The sequence below is a fragment of the Gymnoscopelus braueri genome, assembly GCF_963280865.1.
Source record: "Gymnoscopelus braueri genome assembly, chromosome: 19".
Classification (NCBI taxonomy): Eukaryota; Metazoa; Chordata; class Actinopteri; order Myctophiformes; family Myctophidae; genus Gymnoscopelus; species Gymnoscopelus braueri.
In genome coordinates this window covers 27,898,891-27,917,796 of record NC_137621.1, presented here as the reverse complement: position 1 = coordinate 27,917,796, position 18,906 = coordinate 27,898,891, and the positions used below count along the sequence as shown (strand labels likewise).

At 40.9% G+C, this 18,906-nt stretch overlaps 2 protein-coding genes across 2 annotated transcripts; one reads left to right on the top strand and one right to left on the bottom strand.

Annotated features, from left to right (window-relative positions):
* The first annotated feature begins 1,594 nt into the window (after positions 1 to 1,594).
* LOC308073981 (programmed cell death protein 10) lies at positions 1,595 to 10,088 on the top strand. Its single transcript, XM_080413286.1, has 8 exons — positions 1,595 to 1,711; positions 2,707 to 2,934; positions 3,198 to 3,251; positions 5,935 to 6,052; positions 6,304 to 6,430; positions 7,494 to 7,572; positions 8,175 to 8,257; positions 9,029 to 10,088. The coding sequence occupies exons 2-8, from the start codon at positions 2,845 to 2,847 to the stop codon at positions 9,108 to 9,110; spliced, it is 633 nt and encodes a 210-aa protein (XP_080269412.1). The 5' UTR covers positions 1,595 to 1,711; positions 2,707 to 2,844; the 3' UTR covers positions 9,111 to 10,088.
* Positions 10,089 to 11,743: 1,655 nt separating this feature from the next.
* On the bottom strand, positions 11,744 to 18,515 carry LOC308074624 (uncharacterized protein). The gene is made up of 6 exons (XM_080414129.1): positions 18,484 to 18,515; positions 15,879 to 15,926; positions 14,681 to 15,316; positions 14,181 to 14,511; positions 13,612 to 13,787; positions 11,744 to 13,073 (listed from the first exon to the last, which is right to left on the bottom strand). The coding sequence occupies exons 3-6, from the start codon at positions 15,286 to 15,288 to the stop codon at positions 12,842 to 12,844; spliced, it is 1,347 nt and encodes a 448-aa protein (XP_080270255.1). The 5' UTR covers positions 15,289 to 15,316; positions 15,879 to 15,926; positions 18,484 to 18,515; the 3' UTR covers positions 11,744 to 12,841.
* Between the last annotated feature and the right edge of the window lie 391 nt (positions 18,516 to 18,906).

Below are 18,906 nucleotides of genomic sequence, written 5' to 3'. Positions count from 1 at the left end.
CCTATTTGATCTAGTTGAGAGAGCAACTGCACGTAGCCAGTCGGGGGAATGGTCATTGCGGCAAGAGGCAAGCATGCAGCCAAATACACAACAACGATTGCGCAACACGTGGGAAACGAAATATTGGGGGGACATTCAGGCAGCTGACCCCCCCTCCGAACAGGTTTGGAACCTCACTCTCCACGATACCTCCGAGATGAGGTCCCACTGCCTCGGGCAGAGGTGAGTACGTCCAAATGCAGTGAAGATCACCTTTTTCGCAACATTGTATCCAAAAAGTAAAGGTAGTCCGAGACACCCGCAGATGTTTGCAATTTTGCCGGAAAGTAAAATTTAACCGACGGGGTTGAAAAAAAAGTATTCAGCCTGTACCATGTTTTCCTATATTGTAGTCAAATCGGGAGCAGTACTGGCACCTGCCGTCAGGGGGTTCTTCCGGGTTGACACAGGGAGTCGGGGGCCCCAAGGGGGTCCTCAGAGTAACTACAGGGGGTCCGTCAAATCTTTGTGTGATGGGGAACATTAGCTGAAAAATAGCCGATCTAGATCGGCTATTTTCTGAGAGTTGGTGTAGAGGGAAAAAGAGCAGACCAAGTACAGAGCCAACGGTCAAGTTGACTAAATATTCAGGGTTTAAAAGGTTAACTGTCTGAAAATATACATTAGCATGATTCCAACATAATATGTTGGTCAGGGGTCACCACCAGGGTAGGAATTTCAGGGAGGCCACGAAGGCCATGGCCGTTATTGCCCCTCAGTTTGGTCTAGTGCCCCTCAAAAAATGGCATGCCCTGAGGGCCGAGGCCACAGTGTTCTTGTCAATATGTATACACCAGAGTCTCTTTCTTGTCATGTAGACACCAGTGTCTTTGCTTGATATTCTGAATTCTTAGCTCCCCTGAGTCCCCATCTTTAAACCAATCCAGTGACTTTGATTGGTGCAGGCCTCAGATTGTAAATACCATTATTTATTTATTTCACTGCAGATAGTCTACATATTTAATTTAATTTAATCATCCTTAACCCTTAAATTCAATTAATTCTTTCAATGGACTAAAATCTTTTTATTTGATGGCCTTCCTGCCCTAGCTGGCATTTGGCTTTTGTACCCTCAAAACATGGACAACACCAATGGTGGCCTTGCCCCTAAAATGACGAAATTCCAGGTAGTCACCATGCCAGCTTGTCGTGGTGGACATTTTCTCAAAATTAGATTTTTGCCACGGACATACAAAATAAGTGGTCAATAATATTACCAGAAACCGTAGGCAGAGAATGGGGAAGGCTATTTGGATACAGTGTGGGCACTGGGCACTAAGGGACATCTGGGCACCTCAATGTAAAATTGGCTATTTTGTCCAAAATGTAAAAAAATATATATTTGAAAAATGGTCTTAAGTAATGTAAAGTATACATGATGTGAAGCAGGGACCCCCACTACATATTGTATAAAACTGTATAGCAGATTAAACGTTTTCAAAGATAGCTTCATAGACTTATTTGACAAAGTATACATTATCCTTTCGAGAGATTACGTAAAAGCCTGCCTCTTTGCCAACTCGTTGATTGGACGGCGAATCGTTGCGTCACGAGCGGAAACTGTCGCCTAGGCTGGTGCTGAAAAACTTCCGCCTTCAATTGTAAAGAAAACACAGCAGCTAAAAGGCGATCGACGGCGTAAAACCCTACAATTTAACAAGTCACACCACAGGTAGATGCAGCGTGAGATTGGTCATGTGTTACTAGAGTGGCAGAATCGGCACCAAACCGTTTGCTGATCATGTTTTACCTGAACAGTCAATATAAACCTATACCTTCAACGTTAGTTAGCATGTAAGCTATGCTAACAACTGGTAGCAGTATCATCATCGGTCCCCGTCGGCCATAGGGCCTCTATCTATTGAACCATTTATGTGATTTGGGTTATTATGTCGATATAAATGTTACCCAGACTAATCATGTTGACGTTATAACAGTGTGCCATGCTGTCATAAACAATGCATTTGACATTTCACCAGCTACTTTGCTGGCAGGGAGGCAATGTATGCAAGCAAACTTAACTGTTGCCTGTTTTCTGAACATATTTTTCTTTTTGATAACTACTTGTTTATATGATGTTTTTGCATAGTATTGTATATTTGTCTGTCATTAAATGTTTCGATGAATTGAATACACAGGACCCCAATGGAAACAAGCCATAGTTCTTTCTTGGGTTTAATCCTGTTTGCATCCTTTCGTATAGAACTTTACTTTCTGTGCTTTTTTTGGTAAACTGTTGGTTGGTTGATTGATTGATTGAATACTGTATTAACGTTAAAGTACAGTTTTATACAAATTAAAAGGATGCTAAAAGGATTAAACCCAAGAAAGCACTATGGCTTGTTTCCATTGGGTCCTGTGTATTAAATTCATCGAAACATTTAATGACAGACAAATATACAATACAATGTAAAACCATCATATAAACGAGTAGTAATGAAAAAAAAAAATATGTACAGTAAACAGTTCCCAGTGTCCCAGCAACCATGGTCATGAAGTTCACAGCCGAATGGACCAATCATATGACTAGATCAATAGCTTATTCACAGCAGGGATGATGAGAAACGCCAACTGTACTTAGCTTGCTGTAGGTGAAGTCTGAGAAAGACAGCTGACTATGCCGTTGATAAGTAAATGCCCCTGTTCTGGTCTCATCATTTCCCCCAGGCTATCGTCACTCTGGGGCTTGTGGGGTTTACAGAGGGTGTGAGTGTGTGTGGGCGAGTGCATGTGTGAGTGTGTGTGAGAGAGTTGCTGTCTGCCTCCCCTGCACTTTTTCACCGCCAAGCCGCTCCTCCCTGGAGGATGACAATGGAGGAGATGAAGAATGAAGCGGAGACAAGCTCCATGGTATCCATGACGCTCTACGCTGTGATGTACCCAGTTTTCAACGAGGTAACACTTTTAACATTGTCTGTGATCGCGTTTATTGTGACTACTTAATTTATGTGGGTAAATGCTCATTGTAGTTCATATTCATTATAATCCTAGTGGCAGTTGTTTTGCAGGTAATAGCAATGCAGATTGTGACAGGACTTTAATGCTTGAGAGTGCGGTTTGCTTTTGTGTACACAGTACAGTGACAGTATGTATGGAGATGTAAGTTGTTCAGTCTTTACCCTGACTGTGTGTGTGTGTGTGTCCTGTTTGTTCTTCAGCTGGAAAGGATCAACTTGTCAGCAGCTCAGACGCTTAGAGCAGCGTTCATAAAGGTAGGATTTCTGCCTGACATCCTAGACACTTAGTAATCGGCCACACGTTTAATGTGTTTGAGATTTACCACTGCACACATTCCCCGTCTTCAAAATCCAGTATCAGACATGGATTTATCACTTTGGCTTGAATCAGACAGATTGCATCAACTTGCTCCTTTTTTCCCCCCTCATGTCTGTTGCTTGACAGACATTTGAAATAATGAAACTATCACAGCCTTGGGCTTTTCACATCGTTCTTATCATAATCTGGTCTTACGTTGACGTTGCTCAAGGTGTTAATGTTGGTGCCACCTTTGCAGCTAATGGATTACCGGTGCAATGGTAGACTTCACTTCCTTGTTTTGCACTAAGATGGTCAGCACTCTAAACTGAATAATTTCACTAGATTTTGTCAGATATTATTGCTATGGTTGGAAAATACAGGAAAATTAGGTCCTCTTTAAATTATCTCTACACTGACTGCAGATATTAGACATTAGGCTAAGCACCCATGGACGCCTTTCTTTTGCTTGCCCCAGCAGTTGTGGGAAGTGTCTGTTTACAACAGCTATATGACAGCTCATATAGACAGAGCGCTATGGGGTAAGATATATATATATATATGATACAATCGGAATTGCATTTAATATTGCGATATACAGATCAATTACAATATGCCTTGATTGGCTACAAGATTGAACTTTAACTTCTGATTGGGACTTACCTAGTTAGTCCATGTAAACATTTGAAGGCAGGTGATAAAGGCATTTATTAATTGCTATACGTTATGTAATGTATTATTGATACTCTATATTAGCACACATCATGTATGAGAGGAACATTTGTCATTAACCAAACCCAAGTGACAGGATGGCCCACCTGAGAGTGTACAGGTTTTCTTTTTGCTATGATACTTTTACATTTTTTATTTGAATCCTGCTAACTCATTTCTCGACCATCCCCACTGCCTGCCGCCAAGCAGGTGTAATTCAGAACTGAATTATTTAGGAGCTGATCTTTGCAGATTCAAGCGACCTCGTCCATGCCAATTGCTGCAGACCCTAACGCAGATAACAAAAACAACAGCTGTGTCCTCTTGATCAATAATCTCTCTTTCGCTGGAGAGAACAAATCCTATCATTCACCTGTGTCCAGTTATACCTCCCCCTATCTTCATCATTCGTTACCTAGTTACCCATCAATCTTCTCCACCTTCTGCATCCCAGCCAACTAATGACATATTGTAATGCCATATTTATTTATATCGTTGCTGTCGGGCAGAATCTCCATATTTTAACTTGTTGTATTCTTTCGTAAATTAAAGGTAGGGTAAGTGATTTTCTTTGGTTACAATAAGTGTTAAATAGCTCTATATTCTGAGAGTACTTGTTACTATAGAGTGGTTGTTCAGTACTCATTGCTATAGAGCAGGGGTTCTGAAACCTTTTTATACCATAACCCCATTTTATGTGGGAAATTCTTTGGCGACCCGTACTTTATTTATAGTACCTTTTTATATGAATATTTATTAGAAAATGAAATTACATCAGTGATTCCTGCTGATATCTAGGCCTATCTTATCAATGAAATGAATGAATAATATTGTAGTCACACAAAAGTAGCAAAAATAACCGATCTACAAGCTCAAAACGCATCGCGACTTGTTTTGAGCTTGTTGATCAGCTTTTTTTTATTTGAATCCTGAGTGAAAAGTAACAGTTTTGTACATATGAGATTTCCACAACGATGTCACAGAAGAAGAAAAAAAATGTATGGGTGTGTTTTTATTAACAGTTTTATTATTATTATTAGGGCGCACACTGCCCTCTGGCTTTCCTAAATGTGTAATGCTGTAGGTGAAGAAAAACTTTTACAGGATGCTGCTACAGCAAACGTTTTGACTAGAACCAGGAAGGAAGCTCACATCACGACAGTTTTTTGAAAGGCATTACACCGGCTTGCAAGACAGTTTTAGAATTGTCTTTTATTTTATTTTTGACATCCTTGCTGGACTCGCTCCAGAGTAAATCAATAACATGCTGCCAAGCAATGTTCCAGGTAGAGACCTCAGATCTGCTGACTCCCATTTTAAGTTAAGTTATCCGCTGTAGTAAGACTAAAAAATATTGGAGAGGCTGTTTTCAGCTCTTATGGACCCAGACTCTGGAACAGCCTCCCAGTGGAATCTCAGCAAAGCCAAATCAGATGCACCTCTTTAATCTTGCCTTTTACCCAGAAGCATTTTTCTTATGTATTTGTGTTTATTTATTTAACCCCTTCTCTCTTATTCAATTTAGTGACTTTTCTTCAATGTTTTTAACTTTTATTGTCCTGTCATTATCCTATGCATTTTAATGTTTGAAATGTGTGCGAGACACTGAATCTATTGATGGAAAAGGAATCAAATACAAATTTAGTAATGAGGTTTAGTGGTGTCATCTAAACATTCTTTGTTCCATATTTTAAAATGAAAAGTTATTATTTTTACTGCTGGGTAAACATTAAGTATTTTCAAGATGTTTGGGTTTGCTTGGGTACAATCATTTGTCATTTTATGGTCTAAGTTAATGGCCTAGCTTAATCGAATAATTATGCAAACAATAATAATAATGATTAAATGAGCTAAATGCGTAAAGATTGATTTATTGGTAGATTGACAATGGGATCGTTAAATGGTGAACGTGTGTGTGGACTTTGCCAGGCGGAGAGGGAAAACCCTGGTTTGACTCAAGACATCATCATTAAGATTCTGGAGAAGAAGAATGTCCAAATCAACTTCACTGAATCACTACTCCGCATGGCAGCCGATGACGTGGAAGGTGTGTGTGGGTGTGTGTTGCACTTGCATGTGTGGGTGTGTATGTGGCCGGGCACGTGTGAGTTTGCACGTCAGTATTTTGTGCCTGCTTCTGTATCTTCTTTTGTCTGCAACCACATAAACAGTATTGTCTCCCAAAATTGGTTTAATGACACCTAGCGCTGCTGTTTTGAGTTTCTCTACACCTGCATTCTGAATGATCTGGGTTCAGGAAATGCAGACTAAACACTTGAGTTGTCTGCAATCTCACAGAGTTCATGATCGACCGGCCTGAGCAGGAGTTCCAGGACCTGAATGAGAAGGCCAGAGCTCTTAAACACATTCTCAGCAAGATCCCTGACGAGATCAATGACAGAGTACGCTTCCTACAGACCATCAAGTGAGTGTGAACACTAGCAGTGGTAATGACAATAGTGGTGAAATAAAATAAAAACCTAATTCATGGACTGATACTTGTGCTATCATCATCATCACCTTTATTTATACTCGTCGGGAGTACAGTTGAGAGGCAAGCCCTCATTTCCAATGTAGCCGAGGTAAGCTGGTGTGCTATGACACGTTTGGAAACACACTTTGTGCACTATTCTTTTGCCTAACGTCTAACTTAAAAGTGCCTCTCGGGCTTTTCAAACTAATACAGTAGCAGGCATGTTTCTCATGAAAGGTTAACATGCCCCTGTACTGGGGACGGGTCATATGGACAACTGTAAATAATATCGAAACATTCAAATACCAAAATGAGTAAGAAGACGAGATTGCTCTTAATCCGTGACCAAAGCATTACACATCAATGTTTGCCGGTAAACTATGTAGCATATCACAGTGTGACAGTCTGTCCAGGCTATGGGATCTACAGCCTGCCCTGCTCATTCTTGCTCATGCTTATGTCACTAGATAGATGGATAGGTGTAACATTTTGTCACCATGGAAGTTACAGCAGTCATACAAAAGACAAAAAGAACACATTCCTTTTATCACTTCCCTCACGTACTGTATGTAACCACCAGCACAGTGGCCTTGTGGTTAGAGTGTCCGGCCTGAGACTGGGAGGTCGGGGTTCGATCCGGAACGGGGCATACCAAATACTATAAAAGTGGGAACCAAATGTCTCCCTGCTTTGCACTCAGCATCAAGGGTTGGATTGGGGGTAAGTCCCTGCAACATGCTAGCGTCATGTCCAGGGGGTGTACATGTACATCAAGCCGCCACACGCTACAGAAATAGGAGATAGGCTCCTGCCATGTGGCTTGCCGAGCCCATGGAAATTGGAAAATAAAAGCTGGTTATGTGATGAAGGGTAATACCTCCTGTACAAACTCTGTGAGAGAGGATGGGTGAATGTTTAGCCAATATATTGGTGGTCTGGTAAACAATTTACCTGATTTATATATTGTATTTGAAGTCAGTGGTACTGTCTCTGATTGTTATGTTTTTTTCTGCAGAGACATAGCCAGTGCAATAAAGGAGCTCTTGGATACAGTCAACAATGTGTTTAAGAAATATCAGTACCAGAATCGCAGAGTGAGTAGCGCACGCACGCACGCACGCACGCACGCACGCACGCACGCACGCACGCACGCACGCACGCACGCACGCACGCACGCACGCACGCACGCACGCACGCACGCACGCACGCACGCACGCACGCACGCACGCACGCACGCACGCACGCACGCACGCACGCACGCACGTACGTACGTACGTACGTACGTACACACGCACACTGTAACAGTGTTGTCCATTAATTAGCTAGACTGTGGTGGTCCGCCATAGTCTCATAAGGAACTGATCTTGTTTTTCATCATTATCATAATCTATATATGAACATGAAAGATATTAACGTCACAGGGAAACGATATGAAAACTCAGTCGCTCCCCCCACTCGTACTGCATGTACAGCTAAAGCCAGCCAATGACCCTTTACCTTGCTCATCACAGACGAAAGGTTAAGACTATTTAACTATGAAATATGAACATTTCAAGATGTTAAATGATATCCTGAGATCCCCATCAAGTTATACATAGGTATCTCATTTTGCTCTCAAAGTGCCATTGCATATGAACACCCATTGCATGCTTTGTATCTAAATGTTGACCCTGTATTTTGTTGTCTGCACACACAGGCCCTGGAGCACCAGAAAAAGGAGTTTGTGAAATACTCCAAAAGCTTCAGTGACACCCTTAAAACGTACTTCAAAGACGGAAAGTGAGTAGATCTCTGTCATTTTCTCTGTGGCAGAGTTTCTTCTTCGGTTCACCTCTACAGTGCTTTATCATTCAGAAGTTGTTACTGCAGAAAATGATACACTAAACAAACAGCCATCTGCTTCTGTTTTGATAAGCTATGCTCTATGCCACCAGGGAAATGGTCCAGTCCATGAAGCCAGTTATCATTCTTGTCTGAATGTCTGTCTTTTGTTGATATTTACAGCAGCGCCCCGTTTGTTTATTCATCTAGAGAGGCTTCATTCACAGGGTTGAAATGTTTTCTTTTTTTGTGACATTTTAATATCCTGGGGGAAGGTTATACATGCCACATGTTCAACAATTGACTGACCAAAATGTCAGAGTCAGACAGACTTGTCTGTTAAGGGTTATACTCTTATAGGATGCTTCCTGCTGTGGCAGCTACACAGAACAAGCATACATACACAGTAAATAACCAAGCAGCAATAAAAACTTAGATGTGCCGACTAAGAAGAACCAATGCAGGTTAGAGGAATAATTATATATACAATTGAAGTAATTTATGTTGGTTATTTTATTTTTTTGTGTATACAGTTAACTCTGTACACGCCCCCTATCCCTACTGTGTAGGGGGGGCACTGGCTTAGGCGGTAGAGTGTCCGTCTTGGAATCAGGGTGTTCCCGGTTCTATCCCTGATTCCACCTGGCTTCCTGTCAACTTGATCTGAATAAGAGTGTGAGCTAGGTTTGTCTGAGGTACGACAAGTAATTATTTACTTTGTTTGTCCAGGGCGATAAATGTCTTCATCAGTGCAAACCGGCTCATCCATCAAACCAACCTCATACTGCAGACCTTCAAAACTGTGGCCTAGCCCTCGAAGACCACAACTCCATATTTCCCCCATCTGGGGAGCAACTTCTAGAATGGTGAATGGTTGAAGAGCGCCTGACCCATATATGTAAATTAGAGAGAGTTGATTTTAGGGTTAGGGTCGATTCCCATTCAATTCAGAGTCTAGATTCCAATTCAAGAGACTGAAAAGTGCCATTTGGGTTTTTTTTGTTCGATGAGGATTTTTCCAGTCTTGAAATGGAAGTGAATTGGCCCAAAGTCTTGTTGATTGATTTTTATTTGGACCGTTTTAATTTATAACCCTGGTCTTCTTTGGAGTAGGTGAGGCGAGGTGTTTATTATAAAACAATTGCCATTTTTCTAATATATACATGTTGATCATTTTACTTTTAACTTTTCAATCGTTTCACATCTGAGACTGCCGCATTCACCATGGACGCATCTCAGTAGTCTTAAGTTGGCTTCCTCTTTTCACCTGCTTTCAAAATGTATTTCTCTGTCGTAACGCAGGGCAGAAAAAAAGCAATAGACACAATCCTCCGTTAGATAAGCTTTTGTCTGTTGGCATGTCACCTGCATGGCATTGCAGGTGAAGGAAGGAAGAGAAGAGAGGAAGCAACGTCAGGACATTTGAGATGCGGCACCCTGATTTATTTTCTCTTTATCAGAAGACAGCCAAAAGACTTCCAGCACAGAGTGCGCCTTACTAAGTCTTGTAAATTCAAAAGGCTCATTTATACTTTGTCGCACGACCATTTTGACAAGTGTCGCTCGATAACAACACTTTTTATCAGTTGAGAATTTGTCTGTCCAGCGACACTTGTCGGAAAGGGTTTTGTGGCAAAGTACAAATTAGCTAAAACATTCCCTCCTCTCAGAGTGTGCAACTAGATGGAGTCAGTCCCTGCTGTTTGGGGAGAGAGAAATGAAAGTCCTGTATTTAACTGATATCTGGTTGCAAATGTTCAATAAATAGTTTCCAAATGATTATGTTTTCTCTAAATGTGTCAGAGTCCGATGTGTGGGATGGGTATGGGGTGTGAGTGTCATCATATAAATTTAGGGACATGAGAGAGAGAGAGAGTGAGAGTGAAAGAAATACTGGATTGTAGAGAAATGAGAATAAAGGTCTGTGGGGTTTTATTTAACAAATTGGAAATGCAATATTCCATAACACTTATCTCAGGGGATAACTGTAGGACTTATGTAATAATTTTAAATAATTTGTTCAACTTGGATATTGAGTCTTATTGGATGTTTTCCAGCCATACCCACTTGTTTTCTTATTCATGAGTGAAAAGGTTGCCATATTTAGAGAGATCATGGAACAATCCTGCTTTAAAAAAAGAAAAAATCAGGTTCCAGGATGTGAAAATGCTGATGTTAAGTTTGCTGTGTGCCCTTGGCCACTGCATCATTATGAGCTGACAAAAACAACATGTAGGGACTTCCTTACAGACAGATGTTTCCTAACTGGGTCAGTATTCCCCTGTTGCTGCTGTCAGCTGAAATTATTTAGTTGTACAGGACATGAAAGAACAAATAAAATAATTTCCAGTGTTGCCTTGAAATGATGTGACCTAACATATTGCCACAGGAAAATAAAGCTATAGGCATAGCCTCATGTTTTCCTGCTGCTATGATTACTTAATTTATACATTCATTGTCCAAAATGGCAATCCAGATATTTGGGGGGCGGGGAATTTACTGAGTTGTCACATTATACCAGCCTTTGTACAGTCAATTTAAGAAAGAATAATGTCATTGAGACACAGCTAAAACCATAAGCCGCACTGTGTCACATTTGGGGACACTGCAGTGCAGCTTAAATGCTTGTCAAAATGAATTGCAGCACAAGAAAAAATCTTTATAGCAAGATATCTATCTTTCTATTAATTAACGTGTATTTTTGGGAATAACCCGGGCATAACTCTGGCGCTGCTTGACCGAATGGCCTCAAACTTGGAATGTGTATCCCTTATGCCCCGTGGGGTGTGCAGTGCCATGTGGCTTCAGTGATAGGCTGAAGTTTGTATCACGTTTGTACTGCTTCGCCAATATAAATTGTGACGTGTGAGAGAGGTAAGCCTGAGACTGTCCAACGACTACATTAGGTAGAGAGTATTGCACAAATGGGTGGGCATGTATTCCCAACTTGCATCGTCCCTGACTTGCGTGGCCACTGAGTAGGCCGGCGCCCTTCTGGCACTGGTCTAGTATAAGATTTTTTTCAGAGACCCAGTATCCCCTTTATATCCCCATTGACCGTTTTGGTCACAATCAACATTTATGGAAAACTGCTGGCAGGTTCACCATGGAAGTATATGTGCTTTATCTTGTATATTTTATGTTTATATTTTGATTTGATTGACTCCTCTGACATTAATTATTTCAATTGGCACACACTGGAGTAAAGAGGTAAGATACAGTATATGTTTAGAATATGATTCTCTTTAGTTTTTCTAGCTTGTGTACCCTGACATTCTGCTGTGTATACCGTAATTCTCCAAAACAAAAACTCAGAAAAGCACCTCTTCTATTCTGGAACTTCTCTTCAGCTGCTTTACTGGCTCCACACTTCAAAAGAATCACACTTTATGTTTATCATTCAGAAAGTAATGTACTTTATTTAGGTCCAGCGCTGGTTTAATTTCCACTATGGCAAGTTCCACGACATGAAATGATTATGTGAGGAGTGATACTTGTCTGACAACACGAAGTAGACCTATGTCTCTTCAATACAGTGTGATGTTTGTCATTTATGCCCCTATTATAAGGCACAGTTGGATTGGATTACTTCTATGGTACCAAATGTGAGAAAACGTTCACACAGACAAATAATTAAATGTCCATATTTGAATACAGAAAAAGCGGTTGAAGATTTATATACCATTGATGCAAATAAATCAAAAGGTTACTGAAGTAATGCTATCAAAGGGAGTGGGAAGTCCACTAAACTAAACAGTATAATTTATTTGTGTTGTGAACATGTTTTTTTTACTGTATCACATTGAAATAGATGTGGTGGCACAGCATGCAGTGGGATGCATGAACACGAAAAGGCCCAGTCCACTTAGTCCCCAAATCATACGTTTACTTCTGTTGACTTCCTCTGTTCCTTTTTAAAACAAAATGGACCTCTTTGTGAAACTTAGAACTAAATAAATAAATAACCATTTGACAATAGTCATAGTAGAGGTCACGTACTATGTTGTTTGGTATGGTTCAAAGTAAATATTAATTATTAATTAGGTGAAAAAGGGCCCATCATTCTCCAAGTTCAAATGGAGGAATAAGGGTCAACTGAGACCAGATAAGCTTCAGTGAAGCTGTCCATGGTTTGTTCTTTCACTATAGCATCTCTCCTGTGTGACAGAATCAACCGCAATGTTTTATTCTATGTTGATCAGCTATTGACTTATGTTCCTGGCACCAAGCTTCTTATCATATACCAGTACTTTTTACTTCATTCAGATGGATTACTGTCATTTGTATTGTCATACCAACAGAGTAAGTACAGACAGGGTGTGGAAGGAATGTGATGTCAAGTCTTGCTTAAGCGTACTTCAATCAGCACTGCTGAGGGAGGGGAGAGGCGTTTCTCACTCACACTGACCCACTCAGATAACTTGTCAAATAAATTCCTCTACAACCTGCCACTGGACTTCATTTAAGTTCATCTTATAGGTGCAGACAAGCATAAGATCCCTTGATGTACATGTCAGTCTGTACAGCTGTGTCCATGCTCCATCATCTCCCTCCATTTGTCCTCAGCATCCCTATTCCCCTAAGGGCCTTGTCCACATTAGGGATCAGCTTATCGTGGAAGTCCCACAGCCGCGTGTCAACGTGCAGCTGCTCTTTGGTCAAGCCGCCCTGTAGAGCAACCCGAACATGAACGAGCCGACACACATCAGGAGGGACCTTAAATGTATCCCCGAAGTTCTTGAGCACAGAGTGCACTGACGTCTGCTCCACCATCCTGTGACCACACACACACACACACACACACACACACACACACACACACACACACACACACACACACACACACACACACACACACACACACACACACACACACACACACACACACATTAGACAGTTACCACATCTGATACTGCTCCAGTAATTGTCATTCTCATATCTGCTAGTCTAGTGATATGAAGGCTACTCTGTGCGTTTTAGATAGAGCTCTAAAAGCATTTCTGACGGAATATTTTTCATGTTTTGGTTCTGTGTTCTTATCACTTCAATTTCAAACGATAAAGTGTGAAAATGGCTACAGACTGGATGGTTAATGTCAGATTTGAATTTGAATCTATTCTCATCCGTATTGGTACTACAGCCTTTTTGTACACAAAATTCCATGGCATTAAAACTATTTGCAGATAGGTGGGTTAGTATGTCACCAACATGTATTGACTTGGAAAAGTCTTATTGTAGAACTTTAGAACTGACTGTATATTTATCTATGTAGTCTCAAAGGCTCACCAATTTATGAAAGATTAGGCCCCTACCTTGGCTGAACTATCATCTTGTAGGGGTGGTATATTTTTCGGTTTGGCTCTTCTCTATAGATGTGCTCCAGAATATTTACTCCTGGCACCCCTTCCCACTGGGGCAAGTGGAACTTTGCGCTGGGCTCAAAGTGGTGCTTTGGAAAGATGTGATTCTCAATGAGGAACACCCCTGCCTGTTGAGGAGGGATGGATAGGGCATTGGAGAAGTAGAGAAATACAAGATTAAGAATAAATATAAATGAATGCCAAAATTATGTAAAATGCATCATCTCTGTCTTTCCAACCTATAGAACAGTGGTTCTCAATCTTTTCAGGTCGTGACCCCCCCCCCCCCCCCCCCTTAATTTTTGAAGGAGTTGAGGCATTAGATTTAGTTTTACTTTACTTTTTTCATTTCATTTAATTTCTTTTGTCTTTTTTTTTTGGTAATAAAAAAATCTTAAAAGTCCTTAAATTGTCACTTTACTGTCATCTGGGGACCCCCCCCCGACCCACAGGTTGAGAACCACTGCCATAGACAAATACAATTCAAATGCACGTACACACCCATCCACAGCGAACCCTACCTTTGGATGCTGCTGTTGTAGCTCGTTCATCAGAGGCATTAGGCTGCTTTGATTGTATGGTACTATAATCTCATCTATGTCATGCAACAAGACATAGCGAGAGCGGTCCATGTATCTGTATATACACTCGTTGAGTGTGGTCAGCTGTCCAAAGTAGTGCAGGTCCCCTCCATGTTGTGAATATTGCCATCCCCGCGATGGCTGGAGGTGCTTGTCTATAGGCCAGGGAACCATCTCTACTAAGCCCTCCTGGCTGTAACTGCGTAGCAAGCGGTCAAGATCTGGACCACAGCTGGTGTTGTAGACCACCACCCTGTCCACGCCAAGCAGTCTGGGGGTAAAGGCGAGTTGCCGGTTAACATTTGGAGGTCATCATTTGTGTTGCCCCAAACAAGCATAAGACACAACAAGACATAAAACATTATGTCATACACTACCATGCACACAGCACATAATCATTAATGCACCAAAAGCAGTATTTGTTATTTAAAGGGTCTGACCTGTACATCTCCAGGGTCTGTGTGAACTGAAGCACGTTGTTGTAGTCTCCGAACAGGTTGGAGATGCAGACTGTGAAGTTAAACTGGGGCCTCTCCTCTCTCCCGCTACTTTCCTGGTTGCCTATGGGGAGAAACAGCTGCTGGTGCGCCTCCATGCTGTCTGGGTGAATCGTTAGAGTGACGTGGGTCGCGTCACAGCCCACGGGAATCCGACACATGACGTCCGTAGTCACGAAGGGAAAACCAAAATGGTCTGTGTGCGGTTCAATGCTAGCTAGAGTGCTGTGGATGGAGAAGTAGCCCCTACAGCAGAAAAAACAGTGAAGGGGCAGGATGGAATCTCTCCTGAATATACCAATGATGCGCAAATCCCAGTCTTTCACCCTGTGGTCCAGATAGGCTGAAACCAGCAGGTGCTTGGTGTTGTTGAGAGGGGTGATGTTTTGGGTAGAGGTCCGGTAGGGGCACACGTTTCGTGCCGGCCGCAGGGTCAGGATGGCTCTCTGCATCTCAGGGAATCTCATGCCAGCCATAACGATGAAGATGATGGCATTGACAATTACAAAGAAGAGGATAAACCCCCATTTTAGATATTTGCAGTTATTCATCCAGCCGTAGACAGGAATGATCCCAAACCTGATGATAGATCATAAAACATATGCATCACCAATACAGTCACCGCAAAGTTTACATTTGAACCAAACAAACATGCCGAAGTGGCTGATCATCCTTGTATAACTGCTGTAACACAGAGTCCTAGTCACGCCTTCCAAAAGATACCTGCAAGGTACCTATATATCAAGACCACTTCCTTGTAATTTTTTTCCCCTGAGGCAGTGGGACTAACAAACAAGCGCATGTGCAAATTGTTGGTGGAATTTTGTATTTTTTATACCAAAATTGATTTGGACATTCTAAGTTCCAAACATCACAAGACAAAGAGCCTAAAAGCCCCCACTAGAAACGGAGGCCTTGCTGCTCCTTATACCAAGCCACTGAAGCCAGACATTTTGGCCATAGAATGGTGGGGTACATTTTTATTACATTTAGTTCAATTTGATAACATTTTATTATAATGTTGAATCACAACAAGTTGTCTCAAGACACTTTACATATAGAGTAGAGACCCAACGCACACCCCCTCCCCACCCTGAGCAGGCACTTTTTGTGTGTGTGGCAAGGGAAAACTCTCCCTTACCTTGAAGAAAGCTCAGGCAGAACCAGGCTCGGTAGGGTGGGCAGCCATCTGCATTGACCGTGTCAGAGGTTAAGAGAGAGTGAGAGAGGGTAAAAGGAAAAGCCATGGAGTTATCAAAATCAGTGAGTTGCGTCCTGCAATCTGCCTTTGAAATTATGAGAACTCTTGTTTGCAATGTTGACAATTTGGCCAGGGGATGACACTGCAGGCACTAGTGGAAAGGTCATGGGGGTCACTCAAATGGTTAGGGTTCATCCAGGAGCATGAATGCACTGAACAAGTTTAATGGCAATCTGCCCTTGAGACATTTTTCACCCGTTTGCCCCACCCAATAGTCACTATGCTGCTAACGATTCCCCATGAACTAACAAACTAAAAGAAAAAATTACATAAATGTATATATATATACTGCACATAAAAGCATGGATAAATAACATGTTGAATATAATGTTTACATTGTATATTATCTTGTCCACTGGGTTCCAAATAATACATTTGGATTTGTTACAAGAAACAGATACAGTCTAGATTTGTTTTTCTGTTCCATTTTGAACTTGCCAATGTAATAAATATACTGTATGCTGAGTGCCTTATTGGGTTCTCCCTCTCTCTTTGATTGATTCAATATGTGATTAAATCACCATTCTCATCCATGCTAAACCCTGTCATCTGAAGCTCTTGAAAAAGTGGTCATTGTGATATGTCCCTTTAATCTATAAAACTACAAGCAACAACATCATACTGAGCAGATCAAACAGTGTGAAGAGTCAGAGGGTATCATTATAAACCAATCACACCTGACTGTGTTCTTTGGACACACAGGCAGTGTCAAATAACAGAGCAGAAAAGGGAATTTAGGAACTAGAGAAGTTATGCCGTTTTATAAGACACTTTTTAACAGCTTTTTTTTCCTAAAAAAAAAAAACTTTAATAGTCTTTTAATTAACACTAATCAACGACAACTGTTTTTCTGACCTACACTGACACCTAGTGATATTTTGAAATGATTTACAGTGACGCCAACAGCATCCACTTGATGACTTTTTACGCAGGGGGAGTGGGGTTGGGGGGGGGAGTTTCACGTGAATAGAAACTTATCAGTGACACCTTATATTCAAACAGATCCGTGATTTGAGTCGGCCTATCAAATCAAGATATGGTATTAAATCACCTATCTTCCCATGGCCATAGTAGGACTAATTGAGACAGACCCTAAATAATAGCTGCTCTGTCCAATGGCTAGTGCATCGCCATGATTCATCAAATAAAAAGGAGGAGAAAAAAACTAAACAATTCGAGAACAAAGAAAGAAAAAAAAAAGAAAAAAAAAATCAACTATCCAATTCATAATTTCAAAATGTTCCCCATTCATACTGAAGCTGAAATTCAGAAGTTTTAACATTTCTCATTTCTGTATAGGCTACTGCAGTATTTAGTACTTAATAGCCTACTTAAGCTATAGCCTAAATCAGTGGTTCTCAACCTTTTCAGGGCCGCGACTCCCCAAAAGAATCATATCGTCACCTTGCTAAACTAATGGCCTAAAGTAATTTTTTGAGGAAAATGATATTTTTGCCTAAGTCAGCTCCTCATGACACTGCACCTCTGGTAAAATCGCCCATCTCCTAATTGAAAAGGATCATGCTGTTCCCTCCCCTTAGTATAATGGCCTAACTCCCTAGTGGGACTTAGGCCAAAATAGGCATTTTTTTGGGGCCTAAGTCACATGGTTTTGTGACTTAGGCCAAATTATTTACTGATTTAGGCCATTTTGTAAAAAATGTCAGATGTCAAATGTCAGAAAAGTCAGATTTAATCCTATTTAAACCTATTTAAATCTCTTATGTTACATAACTGACAGACAGTGTTATTTCTATTTAAATAGTCATAATTTGTTATAAACATTTTGGGTGAAATGATTAAGAAATTTCATATAGTTTTGTTTTGGATCAGTTTTTTCCTGAAAAACTTTAAAAAATGACATAGGTCATTAGTTTAGCAAGGCGACGATATTTGAACTCGGGACCCCCCAAAATAATCATATTTTTTCGAACTGGGGACCCCCCACCCTGACAAGCACTTGGAGTTGAGGCATTAGGCTACATTTAGTTTGACTCGGTTCCACAGATAAATATTTTTAAAATATCCAATCTACAAGCTCACAATGCCTGGCAATGCTGAGTGAGCTTGTAGATTGGCTATTTTCACACTTTTGGCGTCTTTCTTATATTATTTGAAAAATGTGCCAATGTTTGATAGTTTGTTGATTACTTTTGATGCAGTAATGGTCTTTTTTCATTCAATTCTTTCAATATTTCAAAATTAGGGGTCCCGAACCACACAGGTTGAGAACCACTGGCCTAATGCACCCTGTGCTATCTAAAATATCGCAAGAGTCGCAAATATTTCATCAAGAATGTGCTATTTTGAACTTGATGTTAAGCCTATACCTTTCTAGCAGACAATGAATCCCAACTCACTGTTTTTTTGTTGTTTAGTTTTTTTTAACAGCAAATAAAACAGATTTCGGTAGAAAATGTAGCTTTTTCCCCCCTGTATTATATTATTAGACTGCCGAGTAGGAAACATTATCCGCACAACTCACCCAAGCCTGAACTGTGGAGTCTCTTCCCACTCCCTCTCTCTCCCCGCGAGGATCTGATGCGCGTTCTCAGTCTAGCCAGAGTAGGCTAATAATGAGCGTTGCCCTGTTTTGTGAGAGAAATAAGCAACCGGGTCTGTGAAAACAAGCCCAAAAGAAGCGACTATTTTAGGCCACATGAGCAGTGGCGATACTTACAAGGCGTTAATATGGTGACGTCATGGATGGAGCTCTCTCTTTGATTGATTGATTGATTGATTGATTGATTGATTGATTGATTGATTGATTACTTTATTCGAAGTTTGCAGAAAAAAGCACATGAAAGCCTACAGTTCTCTTTGATCTCTGCTGTGCCCTGCAGGAGTTATAACAAGCATAGTTTTTTCCTTTGAAAATTGATCAAACTACAATAATAATGACCACCCT